The 19275-nt window shown below is 40.7% G+C and overlaps 1 protein-coding gene across 7 annotated transcripts in view; it reads left to right on the forward strand.

Annotated features, from left to right (window-relative positions):
• LOC134226636 (sterol regulatory element-binding protein cleavage-activating protein) overlaps positions 1-17998 on the forward strand; it is a 37503-nt gene extending 19505 nt beyond the window's left edge. For all 7 annotated transcript variants that reach the window (XM_062707519.1, XM_062707520.1, XM_062707525.1 and 4 more), the window contains exons 3-9: positions 7685-8044; positions 8120-8294; positions 8581-11115; positions 15905-16073; positions 16131-16493; positions 16554-16760; positions 17084-17998. In XM_062707519.1, the coding sequence (XP_062563503.1) occupies positions 7685-8044; positions 8120-8294; positions 8581-11115; positions 15905-16073; positions 16131-16493; positions 16554-16760; positions 17084-17265 (3991 nt within the window). In that variant the 3' untranslated portion in view covers positions 17266-17998. The remainder of the gene's footprint in view (positions 1-7684; positions 8045-8119; positions 8295-8580; positions 11116-15904; positions 16074-16130; positions 16494-16553; positions 16761-17083) is intronic.
• Positions 17999-19275: the final 1277 nt, after the last annotated feature.

The raw sequence follows: 19275 nt of genomic DNA on the forward strand, positions 1-19275 counted from the left end.
TCAGACAATAAATCAATTTTAGACGAAACAAAGTTCGTCGGGTCTGCTAGTGATTCATAATTGTGCTTTAAAGTGAATGGATCAGGATATTATGTTTTTTTTTCACTTCCGACCCAATTTTTTGTGTTTTTTGTCAAAATATGTATTTTTGAGTAAGGATTCAGAATATGCGAAGTTCTCATTTTAACTAAAAATGTCACTTATGCAGTTTTCCGAACAAACGGTTCATATGTAGGTAACATCTCTGATGGTAAATTGAATGTCAATGCCGTGCCTCTCTTTAATCGTCGGTTGCCTGTTCAACAGTGTTCACATAAAATATCAATATGCGTTGATAACACAAGTGCGCCTTTTGGTTATCATCAATAAAAATATCTTGAGGCATTTAGAGTGACTTGGGGCAAACAGCAGAATCTATTTTTTACATAAATGTATATTCATATTATGAGCATGACGAGCCCGGTGGTCTAGTGGCTACCGCTTCTGCCTTATAAGAAGGAGGTCGTGGGTTCAAATTCAGGCTCGTCCCTTTCCTACTTTGTATTTCTATCGTAGTTTTTTCTGTGTTTCACGTTCTACCAAAACGATTCCCACTGCTGTAACCTTCTACACTAACAAATCCAAAACCTCCCGTGGCACCTAGGAGAGGTCGTAGAGTTCTCTGCATTTTTCTTAAGTAGGTGTCCAACTTCCTCAGCATTCGCAAGGACGTGGCCAGGACAGATCTCGACTATTGGAGAGTGCATTGCTTCCATCTAAGAGATAGTGATTAGTCCCAAATCAATATCTGTGGTAACGGATGAAAGTGATGCTACTCTTATACCATAGCCCAGGCTTGTACCACCCACGAATTTGTGCGAATTGCTCAATGCTAGTGCATTGTATATTCATATTATGAGCAAACCTTTTTATTCCCAATGAATATATTCTCAACTAGTTGACCTAGCACACGTTGTCCTGCACAGTCGGCGAAAATGCGCGTTGTGAACTGCCCATGCGAAATTTCCATACAAACCTTAATTTTAGTTTTCCACGTTTTACTCAACTTTACTCGTGATTTTTGCATGAGCAAATGTCATATAAACCCGCCGGAAACTATAACAAACATTTTAGCTGAAGAAATGAAGAAAATCCATCCATCTGTTTTCGAGTTATGCGGATACGAACACAGACCATTTCTTTTTTATATGTAGAGATTTTTCATTACTCAGTAGCAATAAATAGAAGGACCATTAGGGCAGCACAAATATTCCTCCCATTGTTCCGTTTGTTCATCACTGGGCAGCACTCCAGTCCAACCAGTTGTTTTTGTACATCGCCAAACCTGAAGATATTAACCATGTAATCATGTCCAAGTAATAAACGTTGAGAACTGGAATTGGGCTGTTTATATCTTGTTAGAAGCATTGCCACTTAAAATGTGAAAAGCGAATAATTTCCTCATCACCGGTGTGGCAGAAGTACACATTAGGTGTTGAATTGCCTTTCAATTTCACTTCGTAAGGCAAAATAAGAACTTAATTTTACGTCACTGATACGCACGTTCCATCTTACTTATGACCAGTGAAGCATGTAAGCGTATAAAAGAACTAAGCTGCATCGTCATGATGTCATTTCAGTTTTACTGAATCATCATTCCTTATTTTTGTAACACATACGTATTAGCACAGAGGTTTCCAAGTCTTTCAAACATGCCCGGGATAAGAAATTCATAATTTGGAGAATAAATCAGGAAATTGAAAACAAACTTGAATTATTTATAGAAAAAAAATCGTTCAAGGTCTTTGATTGATGAAACCCTTTGAGGGAACATCCACAAAGTACGTAACGCTTAGAGGGGGAGGGGGTTGAGTGAAGTGTGACGATCCATACAAAAATCTATATACATAAAAATGAATTTCTGTCTGTCTGAACCTTATAGACTCGGAAATTACTGAACTGTATGCTAAGGTTTTTGGGGCCCAGGAAGGTTCCTAAGATGGTTCGAGACCCCTCCCCGCTTTGGAAAGGGGGGCTCCCATACAAATGAAATACTAAATTCTTCATAATTCGAGAATTAATCAGATAATAAATCAATTTTAAACGAAACAAAGTTCGTCGGGTCTGCTAGTAATAAATAGAATAGATTGCCAGCCAGTGAATGTTAAAGCTTTGGATTAAGTCGAATTCATCTGCATACCATTGATTTTTACACTAATTTCAAACATATTCCATGTCAGTTTTTCAGATCGTCTGAATAAAGCAGTTTTGCGGATTTCAGGTTATCACATGTTAAGGTTCAAATTACCGTCATCCAGTCATAGACGAGAAAAACAGCCACGTGCTCGTACCACCCCCAGCAATAAAACCACCCACCGAGGAGAAAAGACAGTCTCCAGCTGGATGGGGGAAGTATTTTTGTTTCAAAACTACATCATCCAATAGCGAAGACATAATTATATACGGTGGATGCTTCATTTGGTTGTATTTCGCTTTAGTTTTCAAAAAAAAACTGCCTTTTGCGATATTTTTTTCTAAGAGGGGAAATCGACGATTTACTCTCACGCTCTCTTAAATATGAGATAGTACATATACAATACAATTATTCTTCAAGCGGCTATTTTTCTTAATTCTTTGTAATAATGAATTTGAAGTAACGTATGAAGACGTTATAAATGTTATCGAAACATTTATGTTACCAAAGTTCGTACTATTTATTAGGCTAAAGGAATGTCATAACTTGGCGCCATGTACCTTACGAAAGGAAAATTACGATTTTTTTAAAAGTTTTCCTATCACTAGTGCATGAGGCACTTTGTCCCGCGCAGGAGCGACGACATTGACAACAGTAGTTGGTAGGAACTTGCATTGCATAAGAGCTTAGCTTAGCTTAGCTGAGGCTAACTGTACATATCAATGGTTGCTACTCCGTGATTGATCAGAACTGGTGTAAATTGCCCTTCGATCCCAGTGAATAGTGGATGGGATTCACCATCTATTCTGCACGTTTCAGCAGCTCACAAATCGGGACTGCTTTGCGATTTGGGCGTAACTTATTTTGTAAACAAATATTGGAAGACGAATTCCTGCTAAAACAAACATTTCCTGAGAAAACCACGGTATGTATCCGACAGAATAAGCTTTCCTCTTTCAGATAAGGTAATGAGTTTCGGTGAAAAATGCTTGCATTCTAAGGAATTTATAAAACAATGTTTGTTTACAAAATAAGTTACGCCCAAATCGCAAATCAGTCCCGAAATGTTGATCAATATCGGCGCCGCACGATGAAGTAGCTAGAACAAATGGCTGGCCAAAAACCCATTCTCGTTTTTCGAACTTTTGCATGGTATTACATTTTTAGAATATTCTTCAATATTATCTCTATTAAGTGTCATTGATTTTTTTTCGTTTGTTCCTTATTAGTGTTAATGACAACCTACCAAAAATCATGTTAATTTGATGGTTTTTAGCGTGCCGTGAGACAAAGATCAATTACAACTGCTGATAAATCCAAACAACACATATAATGTTAGGTTTTAAGTACACAAAACATCATTTATGCACTGCCCTAGGACCTCCATGAGTTGAAATGAATTATATTTTACATTAAGATTTGATTTCATAAACATGAATAACATGGAGTTTTTGACATTTTTCAACAAACTTCATTATTAAAAAAGTAGAAGTACTCTCTCGTATTCTGCTACGAGATTGAAAAGACATGAAAATATAGGCTTTCATCTTTCTATTGCAGCTTAAAGATCATCCGCACTCGTCCGCAAACGAATTTGCGAGTAATTTCAAAATTGGTTGTTTTCACACTTTCCGCCATTGTTTTCAACAGTATATAGGGAGAAAATTTCCGCAGATAACTTTTTCTGGTTTTCGAGGCATTTGACACATAGACATGATTGAATACAATAGTAACCTTCTTCGTTTTTTGTTATTCATTCGTTCATTTGGTGGGCTCAAATGCTGTGGGGCGTTACGGAGCCGATAAAAAAACATTTTAATACAATCTTGTAATCTAACGCTCAGAAAATAAAGTTAGTTTGGGGCATCTGCTGCTCATTTAAATCTCTACTAAGCATTGCGAGTGCTCCATTATCTTTCGTCTCCTTCCAACTAACCAATCTATTGAAAAATCAAAATATCAATTACATTGACAACAGATATCTAAATCTCAATATAACTTAAATCCAGTTTTTCGCGAGCGGTAATGGCCGCCAGCCTGCCTGCGGGTTAGTCTCTGATTTGACATTTGTGGAGATCAACTGCACCCACCCAGGTGCTGGTGAAGTGAATTCAAGCCTTCTTATATATCACATTGATCAAAATGCTCGGAATGGTGAGTGCAGTTGACCTCCACAAACGACAAATCAGAAACGAATCCGCAGGCAAGCAGGCGGCCATTACCACTCGCGGAAAACTGGATACATTATAGTTGATATTATGTAGACAAGTAGGAACATAGACATAATATGGGGTAGGGGGGTAGGGGGTAGATGCAGAATATTGGCTAATGGGCAGATGCCACTTCAAGCTAAATAGAAACAATTCGAATAAGCAATCTATTTGGTTTTAGTGAAATAACCACTTGAGGCTACCTTGTAATTAGGACCAAAACAGGAAATTTTCCAAATTGTCATCGTCCCGAAGTTTCCGATGCAACTGATGTTATGCGTGTGTAATCAGTGTTGATTGTGCGTTCTGGGAAGCTTTCGCTGCTAAAAATATCGTAAGCTTGTGAAAAAGATGTGAGAAACTAATGTTTTGTTTTTCTTTCTGTAATAGGCCCTTATCAAATGATACGCGAGATTTTTCATTTTTCACGTTTCCCAAGCGAATTAAGGACAAAAGCGAGTAAACAAATGAACTGTCATGGAGCTGTCGCTTCTGTATCAGTTTATGGTAACACCGTTTTATTTTTGAACATATCAAGAAAGGTAATTTATCACTGGTAGGTAAATTTGCACCTGTAAAAATGTTCGAAAATCGATTGTCACCATATTTTTTGCATCAAAGATGCAAAACCTACCAGAAAACGCCGAAATATAATTTTGACCAGGATTTTGGGCTAGTTACCCCTTAGTGCGCCGGCCAAGTCGTCACAGTCAGTTGGGAAAGGGAGGGAATGGTAGTGTGTGGTTATTGTTGCTACTAGAGACTGAGAATATCTCTGCATCTCCACAATAACCACGGGAAGGAAGTTGTGTTAGTTTGGTGGGGTAATCAGTAACATAGATCGGGATTCATCATGGAAAACTATGTGACCTATGTACAGGGGTTAGACAAAAAGGCAGAGATAGGTAAAATTATGTCGAAATTCAAATCAGCATAACTTTGCGTAGAATAATCCGATTTTGATCAAACCAGGGCCAACAGAAGCGGACACTCTTCTAATATACTGTCGAAATCTGAAATTGCCACCGGAGATGTTCCGGGTTTTTCGAGGGTATGTTCAAGATGCATTTTTCCACTGCTTGTCATTTTATGTGACGTTTACTTTCATCACGTTTTATGCTTTTTTCAAAAACTAGAACTAATATGCCGACCAATGGTGGCTGTAGATCGAGAACCCATCAAAACTACGCAGACATATGGCAATTTCCGTAAAACGGTTCCGGAAACATGATGAAATGATAACAGATCGGAATAATGCAAACATAACTTCATGGCTTTGCGAGACGATGATTACAGAAATATTCCCTGAATGGTAGTGTCCACTGCTGGTTTCAGGGGCCTTCCAGGAGGGGCCGGTTTTAGCACCATCTTATTCTTCTTATTATTGGCATTACATCCCCACACTGGGACAGAGCCGCCTCGCAGCTTAGTGTTCATTAAGCACTTCCACAGTTATAAACTGCGAGGTTTCTAAGCCAGGTTACCATTTTTGCATTCGTATATCATGAGGCTAGCACGATGATACTTTTATGCCCAGGGAAGTCGAGACAATTTCCAATCCGAAAATTAAATAACTAGATTTTGATGAGCCTCAACGACTCGGATAATTTTATTTTCTATTTAGGCTGTCAAAATATCAAAATTAAAAAATTTTCATTTATTGTGTCAGTGCACAGGTAAAAAGTGAGGTTACGCGACGCCACTGCCAAGACGATGAATATAGGATCTTTATTAAAGATACATTTTGAGGACTGTAAGACTCTCTGGCCAATTTGTTTCAGGTTCCGGGTGTTCTGCAAAAGTGACATTTGTTCAGGATGTATGGCAAATCCCGTATCGTTTTCACGAGAATGACCATATCTCTGCGTATATTTAACGGATTTTTGATCTGCAGCCAGCATTGGTCAGCATATTAGTTCTAGCTTCTGGGGAAAGTTCCAAACATGTTGGCAGTAAACGTCAGATGAAATGACAGGCAGACACGGACAGACACGGACACGGACAGACAGACATTTGTTCAGCTCATCGAGCTGAGTCGAATGGTATATAACACTATGGGTCTCCGGGACTTCTATCAAAAGTTCGAATTTGGAGTGAAATGATAGCCTTTCGGTACAACTTAGTTGTACGAGAAAGGCAAAAACAAAAAACATACTTGTATGAAGGAGCTTGAACTCTTTTTTGAAAATTTAAGGCGTTGTTAGGTTTTAATTAAAAAAAAATTCAAAAAAATCAGGCCATGGAGTGGTGTGACGATGGAAATATTTATAGGTAAGTTGTTGTAGTTTGTAATCACTCTGTACATACATCCTAAACGTAGATAGTTGGTTCTTGGCGCCAATATGCGTAGATTATCAATCGAACGCGTTTGATAGCTGTGGTAGTCATGGCTACGTTGCAAATTCAAATGTTAATAAAGCCATTGATGTATAAGGGGACCATAGCCCAAGTCACGTTAAAAATTCACATCGTCCATGAACATCAGGGACTACAGGATAAGGCTTCACCACAACATCTTTACCCATGGGGGTTTTAAGTTCTGTGGGACATATTGCTATCACTGCCTAAGGAGTGTGGGCAGGTTGGGGATAGTTTTGTGACCAATATTTAAGCTGTTGAAAAATGTCAGTTATAATATATGATTTTATGTTTTACGTTACGTTACGTTTAATTCCAATTATAAATAATAAAGAGCGTCCCTTATATTCATGCGGTTAAACAATTGTGTTTGTCAGTATGTCGTCGTCATATCTAAATTCTTCCAGTTGTAGGCATTATTCCTGAGGTATGTCTGATGTTACAAGTTTTAGTAGTCTAACAAAGAAACCCTTACCATTAATCAGCCTATTAGCCATTATAGTCTGGTGTTTAGGCCTGATCGAAATAGTTTTTTTTTTAAAGTCCCTTTTAATATTTTTCAGAGTATTCAGTTGGAGTGGTTTTGTGCCTCAGTAGCGTACAAATCGTATTTTTATCAAGCAAAAAAGCTCTTAAAGTTATGTTGATGTGTTTATTATATAGGAAGTGCGATACATCAGGCTAAATTTAAATGCAATGGATAATCAAATGATTGTATTTGTAGCTATGAGAGAAATTCTAAAGCGAACTTCTGGGTAAATGCACATTTAAGATTTAAATCAGTTCTCCCATGTACTCCGGTAGCAATCATGTGTTTAGGTTTTAATAGAATATTAAGCAAATATTTAATAAATTTTCTCTCATCAAGCATCAGGCCACAACCAACGTTGGGAACCTATGTACTAGAATAATCAAACACGGGTTTTTTTTCGTTTTGTTGCAGTTATCCTCTGTTGAACATCCCACTTCCGGGAACTATCCCGACCAAGGTGATATTTCCATACACTGAACAAAATGGCCATAATATACAGCACACGAATGTCAACGCCAGCGAGTCCAGCCCATCGGAATTGTACAATCCGTTCAACTTCAACGGGAACAACTTTTTCAACATCTACAACCTCAGCTTGGAACCGCCATTCCCGTGGGCAAGAATCGACCCGTTGCTGTACGTGCAGCAGATCATTATGCGATCCAGCGTGGCCCCGTGGGAGGATGGTTTGCAGCTAACGGATGCGTTTCGTGGCCCGCTGTACGAGGTGTTCAAACTGATTGAGATTATTCGCAATCACGAGGACGAAAGGTGATATTTCTGGGTGCTATTGCCAAACCAAACCGGTTCGGGTGATAAGATGCAAACTTTTTTTATCTCTTTTAGCAAAACAACGTTGAGTCACCTGTGTTTGCATGTGGAGAATGTAAAGCGTGCTTCGCAACAAATGCTGTTTCCCGAATACAACTGTTTGCTTCTATCGCCGGCAAATTTGTGGCAGCAAAATATCCAAAGTTTCAACAGAGATAGCAGTTTGCTGAATACGATTTTTGTACATCATGTAAGCTATAATTATTTTATCATTTAGAACATAGCTGTATCGTTGTGGACCAGATCACGATATATAGAAGCATTTCACGTACATTAAGTACACGCGGCCATATAATCTTTATTTCAATTATTCTTCAGTCTTTTTAATCATTACCTTTGGTCTTTTGCAATCATTAGATTTTCATGTGTTTTATTTTTGTTATTCATCTTTAATTTTTTCTCCTATCTTTTCATCGACATAAAATTTAAATAAACGCGAAATATGCTTCAAATTGATAATGTATTTTCTTTTTCAGAATTTACAAAAATCCAAGGTATCCACGTCGGAAATGCTGTTTGGGATCACCCTCCGGGATACCGGAGTCAAGCGTTATCCCATGCGAGTTCGTTCGAGGATCATTCAGTATGCCGTAACGTTGATCTTACGTGAGAACAATCCCGCCTATATCAACTCGCTGAAGGAGAAGCTCACCAAAGCATATCCGCTTCATCAGCCGGTTTCGTCGGAACCAGAAGCACCCCAACCGAAGTTACAAAGCTCGCGAGAACAGTCGTCCATTATGTACATCTTTTATCCGGGAGAGTTCGACTGGAAGGAGTTTCTACCGCAGTGCATAGCGATTGTGATGTTGTTTCTGTACGTGTATTTCTCGGTGCGGAAGATTGAGGCGATTCGATCAAGACTGGTACTGGCATCCAGTGCTGTCATGACCGTGCTGGGCAGTCTGCTCATGTCTCTGGGAATGTGCTTTTTCTTTGGTCTGACCATCAGCTTACAGTCCAAGGGTGTTTATCCATACTTGGTGATTTTGGTGGGACTCGAGAATGCGTTGGTTATTACAAAAAGTGTTTTAACTACGGATAGCAACCTGGACGTCAAGATTCGTTTGGCGCAAGGCCTTTCTCGGGAGGGTTGGTCCATCACGAAGAATCTGCTGACGGAGATAACGATTCTAACGGCTGGTTTGTGCACGTTCGTTCCAGTAATTCAGGAGTTTTGCATCTTTGCCATCGTTGGATTGGTGTCGGATTTCTTTCTGCAGATTATGTTCTTTTCCACGGTCCTGGCGTTGGATATTAAGCGGGTCGAGTATAGTGCAGAGGTTCGGCAGTTACCGAAAATGTTGTATTACAATAGCGACGTAAGAAGGAACGTGATGGAAGCTAGTAGGAATGGAGGGATTAGTCGATCTATGTCCCATCCAAAGTTGTCCGTAATGGATCAAGCTTGTAGCAACAAAAAGAACAGTTTGACCACTTCTGGAAACGGCAAGGACAAAAAGATACCAAAGCGATTGAGAATAGTTAATTTTTGGGCACGCACGCGTTTCTTTCAAAGAGGCTTCATGATCTGGATGGTGTTATGGATATCAAACATCATCTACAATTCAGGGTTGATTGAGTTTTTGATTGATAAAAACCTCTCGGCGCAACGTGTCGCTAGTGAAGCCAGCAAAATAGACATTCCAATGAACGACATGCATGATCTCCGGTCGGCTGAAGCTGGCCATATTACTTATAATCATTTCTCTGAAGGAGATATTCCCGGAGGCAATGAACGTGTTTTGAACATAACGGAGCAACTAAATCGTCTCGAACATCCAGACTACGAAACGGTCTACCATTTATCAAATTTTCATTGGTCATCGATTCTCAAGCAGTACAACATATCTTTGTCTGGTAGGTACGTAACTGTGTTACCATCCATCAAATTGTCTCATGCGGTAAGTCCACAAGTCGCCTTAAAATTGCGAAACCCAGATGAAAAAGCACCACATCACTTTCAATGGAAGGCACTGGCAGCTGCTTTAGATCCATTGGATCTTAGCGATGTGGACAGTGGTGATACTCCGAGCATGAGTACCACCAATGCTCCATTTTATCCAAAAACACCCATGGAGATCCTTCTGAGCTGCATGCTTATTGCGGTAAGCATTTTTGTGGTCGCCTACACTCTTATCATGCTGTACCGTTGCCTGTGTACTCGAAATTATGCCGAATGGCGAACAAGTTGGACTGAAAGTGAAACCGAAGAACCAAAGCAAGAACAGCGCATTCTCGAGGGTGTCCCGATTCAGGTTAACGGACATAAGCATCGCATCGAATGTTTGGTGACGGATGGCAATATGATTGCTAGCTCGTGCCTGCAGGGGCAGGTCAAAATCTGGGACGTGACCAACGGGGAGCTAATGGCTGAAATTCACCGTATCAGTAACTTGGATATGCAGCGCAAAGAGAGCCAAGGGTCTCCCAATGGATCCGTCATTGTAAAAAGTGAGCCAACCAGTTCAAATATCACCGGAGTTCAGGAAATCTTCCCTGAGAAATCTCCCACCAGTTTCGCATTTAAGTTGAAGAAGAAACTCCAGTTTAATTTCGCTAGTCAAAACCGGCAGGACCAATCAACTAACGCCGGACTGTTGGACTTTGCTACCCAGTATGATCGTCATTTTACCAGTGATCACAGCGCGCAGCAAACTAAACGCCTCAGCAATGGCGGGCTAGGGGCGGTAGATCTAAGGAATCGCTTCCTCTCGAACAATTCTTCCCAGTACTACGAAGCGGCGGTCGACCAATCTAGGAGCAATCGATCGCCTCCTCCTGCCAATTCATCAAGCTTTCGTCGGTCGCCCAGCGGGGAAGATGAAACGCAAAGAAGTCCCTCCGATGGACCGCCGGGGGGCGGAGTGGGAGGAGCTGGCGCAACGGTGCGCAAGAAAATCTATCAGCCATCGCCGATCTGGTGTTTGGACTTTTTGGATAATCTCATAGTGATTGGGTGTGCAGATGGACGGTTGGAGTTTTGGGAGGGGACGACTGGTAATTTTAAGGTAGGTATTTTGGTCAGATTCTATTTATAAGGAAAAAATCTATTTGGGCAGCATCCGTATACCCATCCTTAAGGTTTATTACTCAGTCGCATTTCAACCGAATTACACTAAAGTCGATTTTTATGCGGGTGATACGTATTGCGTTAATTCCAAAATCCGCGAAGAAAACTACTGAAACCAAAATCGATTTTTCGTGGTTTTCGCGCATTCCCTCGAGAAAAATCCGCTTAAATACCAAAGTCTTCAAAAACGGCGTAGATCTCAAAATCTACGTAGAAAGTAACCCCAGTTTGGAGTAAAGTGTAGCAAGATAGCCAACGTAATAATGATTTTAGTCAGCTTTATATTTACATTATTATTACGAGGAATGTTTAACAATAATGTGAAAGGGTTATTACACTGAGATCGTTTTTTACGTGTTTTTTTTGTTAATTATTTATTTATTAAGGCTCAGACGTTTCTTAAAACTTTACGGAGCCGAATACAATTCAAATAAAATTATTTATTAATCTTGCGTGAACTCTTCTTTGGCGAAGAACGCTCGGTGGATCCTGACGTAGCGAATTGAGCTCGACGCTGGTTTGCCTCTAGCTTCCATGTCTTTTCCTTTATAATTACCTTGAAGTCGTTTACCAGCTGCGAACAGTTGGGAATTCCGAATGTACTTTGGATGTATTCGTCATCGATATCCGGTGTCTGCTTTTCTAGAATCTTTTCTTCCTTCTGACTTTTTTCCTCTTCTTGATGATCTCCAATAATTTCTTCCTCAAATTCCATGATTTCGTCTTCCGCCAAATACATCGCACCTGAAAAAAAATCAGAAACTGGAAGTGGTTCCAGTTTCTGATTTTTTTTCAGGTGCGATGTTCATTCCGTGTGCCGGAATCCGGTTTTTCCTCAAAGGGCAGATGTTTTGACGATGTCCTGTCGCTTGGCATAAGAAGCACGTGTTCTTTCAACCGTCGTGAAAAACTTTTACGCTTCGGCAGTTAACTTCGATTGACGGAGGCACGCCCTTCTCATTGTACACGCCTCTAACTCCAGTGCAGACATGGTCCAATCCCATGCTTCGGTTTTCTGTCAGTTTGTAGATAGCTTCCACATGCGACACATCACATTCCAATTGCTTTACGAACTCAGCAACCTCTACCCACGAGGGTCGAGGTGAATCGATCGAGAAACGGAATTCGACCGTATTAATAAACACCTCACTCATGACGATCCGTTTCACTTTTGCTTGTGCACAGTAGAAAAGCAAAACGACCCGACGGTGCAACACAAATATAACAGGCAAACTATTGAAAAGGAAAATTAATTCCGGCAGAACACATCTGCAATCGCGTGCGTCGTGTACGATCGATGCCGAGCAACTGATTTTACGTGTTATGTACATGGCTATTTCTGGATCTAGGGTTTATGAAATCATTGAGTTGACACGACGAAAAAACCCACAAAAAATCGAAATTTTCCTTCGAAAATTCCTCTGGAAGTTGCTCCCGGAATTCCTCCGGAAAATCCACTAAACATTGCATGGGAAGTTCCTAGTGTTCCTTCCGGAAGTTTCTCAACGAATTCCACTGGAAGTTGCTCTTGGTATTCCTGCGGAAGTTCCTCCAGGAATTCCTCTGGAAGTTCCTTCAAGAATTCCTCTGGAAGTTCCTTCAGGAATTCCTCTGAAAGTTCCTTCAGGAATTCCTCCGGAAGTACTTTTAGGAACCTCCAGAAATTCCTCCGCAAGTTCCTCCAGCAACTCCTCTACGGTAGTTCCTCTAGGACAGCGGTTCTCAACCTGGGGTACATGTACCCCTGGAGGTACCTTCGCTGGCCCTAGGGGGTACCTCGGACAAAAATGCGTAATGGCGGACGTATAACAATTTCCATCGAAACTTATTGATAAAGTTTGGATAATTTTGTTTTTTTATTTCAAAATTTTGTCTTGTACATAATATGGATGACGATCAGTAAATCAAAGCCAATTGAATCCTGCCCTCCACAACCAGCACAGTGCATGAAGGGCTGCGGCATAAAAGATCAAACGGACATAACGTAGAATGCGCAAATTTAAAAAATCTTCAATGCAATCCACCTGATCTAAGCGAAAAGTTAACTAATATGTTGAGAATATGTTAATAAAATAAATTTCGAATCTAAAGGTTCGGAAGCTTCCGTTTAAGAGGCATTTTTTCAGGATTTTTTCTTCTTCTTTGGCTCTACATTCCAAAGGAAACTTGGTACTCTGTTAGCATTTCCTCAGTTATTGTCGCGCTTCTCTTTTTCTAGAATGTTGCGGCGGTCATACACTCGCAGGCTCGACTGCGAAGGTAAACGTCAAGATAGTCGCAGTGTTAAAAGATAGGCAGAAATTTCCCGCTCAAAACAAAACCACGTGCTTTTCGCAAAATGACAGCAGTATTCGATTGTATTAGTGAGAGGCAACCGGAGTCACTGAGTACATGGAGAGTGTCTATCATGGCAAGTGCATACGGTGGGTGAGATTTTCATTGACACTGTTGTGTTTAGTGACCGTTGCGATTACCTGAGAAGCCACCAGCAGGAAGCCGCAGTATTCTATTTTATCTCGAGATGCATAATATTAATTGAAAGCTATCTATGTCCGCCATTGCATGAGTAATTGCGTAAAAAGTACAATGGATACACTATGCCTAGAGAGTCAAGAATATTTCTCACCAAAAAACATCCTAGCCCGGACGGAGAATTGCACTAGCCATCTCCGGATTGGCAATCTTACGCCTCGTTGCATCCTTCTACGCTTCTCGGAAGGCTTCTCCCAGGCAGCTCGAAGGCCTCTTCTTCTTCTTCTTATTGGCATTACATTCCCACAGTGGGACAGAGCCGCCTCGTAACTTAGTGTTCATTAAGCACTTCCACAGTTATGAACTGCGAGGTTTCTAAGCCAAGTTACCATTTTTGCATTCATATATCATGAGGCTAACACGATGATACTTTTATGCCCAGGGAAGTCGAGACGATTTCCAATCCAAAAATTGCCTAGACCGGCACCGGGAATCGAACCCAGCCTCCCTCAGCATGGTCTTGCTTTGTAGCCGCGCGTCTTACCGCACGGCTAAGGAGGGCCCCAAGTGCGAAGGCCTTCTTTCAAGATGTCCAGAAGCCTTCTTTCAACAGTTTCGGAACCTTCTTTCAAGAGGCTTGGAAGACTTCTTTCAAGAGGCTTGGAAGCCTCCTTTCAAGAGGCTTGGAAGCCTCCTTTCAAGAGGCTTGGAAGCCTCCTTTCCAGAGCCTTGGAAGCCTCCTTTCAAGAGGTTTGGAAGCCTCCTTTCAAGAGACTTGGAAGCCTCCTTTCAAGAGGCTTGGAAGCCTCCTTTCAAGAGGCTTGGAAGCCTCCTTTCAAGAGGCTTGGAAGCCTCCTTTCAAGAGGCTTGGAAGCCTCCTTTCAAGAAGCTCGGAAGCCTCCTTTCAAGAGGCTCGGAAGCCTCCTTTCAAGAGGCTCGGAAGCCTCCTTTCAAGAGGCTCGAAAGCCTCCTTTCAAGAGGCTTGGAAGCCTCCTTTCAAGAGGCTTGGAAGCCTCCTTTCAAGAGGCTTGGAAGCCTCCTTTCAAGAGGCTTGGAAACCTCCTTTCAAGAGGCTTGGAAGCCTCCTTTCAAGAGGCTTGGAAGCCTTCTTTCAAGAGGCTTGGAAGTCTTCTTTCAAGAGGCTTGGAAGCCTCCTTTCAAGAGGCTTGGAAACCTCCTTTCAAGAGGTTCGGAAACCTCCTCTCAAGAGGGTTGGAAGCCTCCTCTCAAGGAGTTTGGAAGCCTCCTCCCAAGAGGTTTGGAAGCCTCATCTCAAAAGGCTTGGAAGCCTCCTCTCAAGAGGCTTGGACTTCTCCTCTTAGGAGACTTGGAAGCATCCTCTCAAGAGGGTTGGAAGCCTCCGCTCAAGGAGTTTGGAAGCCTCCTCCCAAGAGGTTTGGAAGCCTCCTCTCAAAAGGCTTGGAAGCCTCCTCTCAAGAGGCTTGGACTCCTCCTCTTAAGAGACTTGGAAGCATCCTCTCAAGAGGCTTGGAAACCTCCTTTCAAGAGGCTCGGAAGCCTCCTTTCAAAATGCTTAGAAACCTCCTTTGAAGAGGATTGGAAACATTCTTTCAAAAGGCCTGCAAGCCTCATTCCAAGAGGCTTGAAAGCCTCCTTTCAAGAGGCTTGGAAGCCTCCTCTCAAGGGGCTTGGAAGCCTCCTTTCAAAAGGCTTGGACGCATCCTTTCAAGAGGCCCGGAAGCCTTGTTTTAAGAGGCTCGGAAGCCTCTTTTAAGAGGGTCGAAAGGCTTCTTTTATAAATCTCAGAAGGACCTTTTCAAGAGGTTCGGAAGGTTCTTTTCAAAAGGCTCGGAAAGCTTCTTTCAAAGGGCTCGTAAGCCAACTTTTAAAAGGGTTCGTAATTATTCCTTCAAGAGGCTTGGAAGCCTACTTCCGAGAGGGGTTACCTCAATTAATGCAAAACCGAAAGTTCCTCCAGGAATTCCTCTTCGGAAGTTCTTCCAGGGATTCTTCTTCGGAACTTCTTCCAGGAATTCCTCCGGAAGTTCCTTCAGGAATTCCTCTTCGGAAATTCTTCCAGGAATTCCTCTGGAAGTTCCTCCAGGAATTCCTCTCCGGTAGTAGACTTAAATATATATATAAATATAAATATAGAATTTGTAGAAACTTTTGACTTTGACTTTAACTTTGATGTCTGGTTTCTATATTTACTTTGAGTGAAAATTGAAATTGTATTTGATCAATATACATTTGGGGATATAAAACATTTCATAAACGTTTTTCTAACATTTCAGTGTATTTATGAGACAGAACATACTTTAAATAACGGGGTAACCAACATCAAACTAACTGGGGACAAAGTAATCGCGGCTCGTCTCAGTGGCCGTATCGATTTTCTGAGGTTAGAAACGTACACCCAGGGTCGCCAGATCGACTGGGGATTTACGTCAGCCTATCGAAGAAGTAAGTTGATTGAGGTGTTATCTCTTACGCGGTTTCAATAATTCTAAAATTCCACAGCTCACGTGCGAACGGGTTCGGCCGGAAATTTAGGAATGTTCCACATAGGAGGTCCGACGCCAGCGAATCCGTCCAATGTAGCTGCCGCTGCGCACTCCGAGGAGGAACTTCGCTGCATTCTGGAGTATCACCAGCAGGGACATCGGATGCCGGTAACGTGTCTAGAAGTAGCAGGTGGCACCGTCATGACCGGAAGTCAGGATCACACGGTGAAAGTGTTCCGTCTCGATAGCCACATGTTGCAGTATACACTGCATGGGCATTGTGGGCCTATATCTTGCTTGTTCATCGATCAATGGCAAGCAGGAATGGGAGCATCGGGTTGTCAGGATGGCTTCTTGTGTGTGTGGGATTTGATAAGAGGTATGATTGAAGAAGTGTTGGCCAGTATGAAATAATCTTGATGTGACTTTTTTTTCACAGGCGCCTGTATGTACAAAATTGAGGCACACGATGATTCAGTAGTGGCACTCGCTTGCTCTCCCAGTTACGTGATATCGCTTGGGTTAGATGAGCGAATACGGGTTTGGGATCGTTTCCAGGGTCAACCGCTGACAACGATGACCGTGACGCATGTCTACTCGTCCCTGGTTATGTTGACACCGTCGCTTCTCGTGACGGGAAAGCCAGGTAATTGTTTTTAACTTTTACATTCTTGATAAGATTTTTTTCTGAATGGTTAAAAAACATAACATCTAGTAAAAAAGGAAGCAAATATAATAAAAATAAATAAGTAAAGTTGACAATAATGAAAATAAAAGGCTATAAAATGGGTTAAAAGTGTAAAAAAGGAAAAATATCTTAAAAATAGGAATATGTTACAGAGTGGTTTGCTCTACTCCAAGTTTATTTCAATATCAAAGCATGGATACGATTTATCGATCAACTTAAAGCTTCATCATAAAAAAAAAATGATTGTAAAACGCATTCATAATATATTTCTCAACCCTCAGGCTCGTTGATCGTTTGGGACGTGCGCACGGGCGATATTGTCCGGGAGGTTAAACTGGATTGCTCCAACTCGCAGCTCAGCCCGAAGATTATGCTACCGGCATGCGGTTCGGTGATCTGCGATTACGGAAACCAAATGAGAATTGTTCGTTTTCCTCTGGTAGCTGCGGACAAGTGTGATTAAATCACCCATTATCAAATCACAAGACTTATAAAATACACAAACATGAACTAAAGACAGAATATTACAACAAAGTAACAATACCTAACTCAGAGCGAAGGTAAAATCAACAAATGCAACTAAAGAGATATCAAATACAAGTAGGTTTCATTCATAAGATCCCCCTAGTAGTAAAAACAACAGGAACACATAATTTATTAAGTCGTTAAAGTCGCGATAGGTTTTAGTTGATACAAATATTTATTTGTTGCGTCTAGATTTCGTTGTTAAAACTGAGTTCGCTCAAACTTACGATTCCATAATAGGACAAGTAATAGCAATCGTGCAGCTCTCTAAGGCAGTGAAATTTTGTTTTTAGTAAATTATAATTTTTTAACTACAGAACGCGCTGAATTTCGAGATTAAACTGTTCGATTAACCGAGTCCATAAAGAAGAACGAGAAGTGATTAAACCTATTGTAGGGTAGGGCCTTTACAGTTAAATCACATAAGCACTCAAGGAAATGTTAACATTTATATGTACATAGATTACAACAATCAATTCACCTATAATTAGATCGTAGGGTTAATGCAAGATTGCATTAGAATGAAACAATTTCACATACACACATTTTGTCGATACCTGCAACTATGGAATGAGAGGGCCTTGAATAGAAACGAAAAAGGAATACAAAACATAACCATTGATTAAATGTCGGTTCAAGCAAGCCGGATAAAGTTGTCTAAATACAATAAAGCTTTGAATTAATATCCGAAATTCATTGGTATTTAACGATTCAGTAGTTTTCATTTTCACTACTGCTTTTTAAACGGAAGTACGATACGATAATTAGTGTTTAATTGTACGGCACGCAAGTACACAAGTTCATTCAAGAGTGTCTTAATGTACGCTTAAATTTTTCAGTCAGCAGAACTTTGAATTACATAATCAGTGCGTGATAGAATCAGCTTTTGTCCCACTGAAGAGGGAGAGGACAGGGATGGGTAAAACTCATAATAGAGAGATAAATAAAAACCTTGTGGTGTTGATGATGTGGTAGTGCTTGATAAAGATATGTTTAAAGTTGTTGAAAAATTCGTCTACCTTTAAACGCTGAGACCGGGCCACTATTTGCACGAGGTTCTTAAAAATGTCTAAATTTATATTCATTCGAAAGTTTTCGGCGAGTATATGAAGGATCCTAATTAAATTCTTCAGAAAGATGAACCCCTCGTTAGTTATACACGAAATCATTTCACACCCCGATTTTTGTCAGTTTTTGACTCATCAAAACTGTCTTAACTCCAACATTTCGCAACCGATCACAGAGATCAGCATATCGTTGGAAAGAGGAAGAGTGTATCCTCAATTTTCAATAATAAGAGGCAGCCACATTGAATTTGGCCGTCATCTTGGATTTCTTTTTGAAAACTATTCCGCCTGGTTGGCAACCACCGATTTTGAATATTAATACATGATATATGATGACATGATTAATAAAGATATTCCAAAAATACATTGTAGCCTGTTACGAACTTCATCCCTACATTTAGGTAGTCGAAGAAAGGTAAAACGCTTCTAAACCGATAGATACCATTTGAAATAAAACCCTTTGAAAAGGGGGGCTCCCATACAAATGAAACACCAATTTCTTCACAACTCGAGAATTAATCAGATAATAAATCAATTTTAGGCGAAACAAAGTTCGTCGGGTCTGCTAGTAAATTAAATAAAAATTGACCAATTTTCCCAATTTTCAATAGGAAACAATGGGACAGGAGCAAGTCGGTTAAGGTTAAGTGCCCCAAAAAATGCGTGTTTTTTTTGCGCACATACACACGCACAGACATCCATCATATGAGTTCGTCGATTGGTATACAACCTATACAACAGTATGGGTGTCCAGTAGCCTTGCGAGCAAGTTGAAAAGCAGCCAAGTTCCAGTTGGTAGAGCCATTGAAGAAGGGTCTCCTTCTATAAAAAGTTTGTTCTTGTAGCGAATATACGTGAGAAAGACAAAAACATACTCAAAG

This window comes from Armigeres subalbatus, chromosome 3 (assembly GCF_024139115.2).
Source record: "Armigeres subalbatus isolate Guangzhou_Male chromosome 3, GZ_Asu_2, whole genome shotgun sequence".
NCBI lineage: Eukaryota > Metazoa > Arthropoda > Insecta > Diptera > Culicidae > Armigeres > Armigeres subalbatus.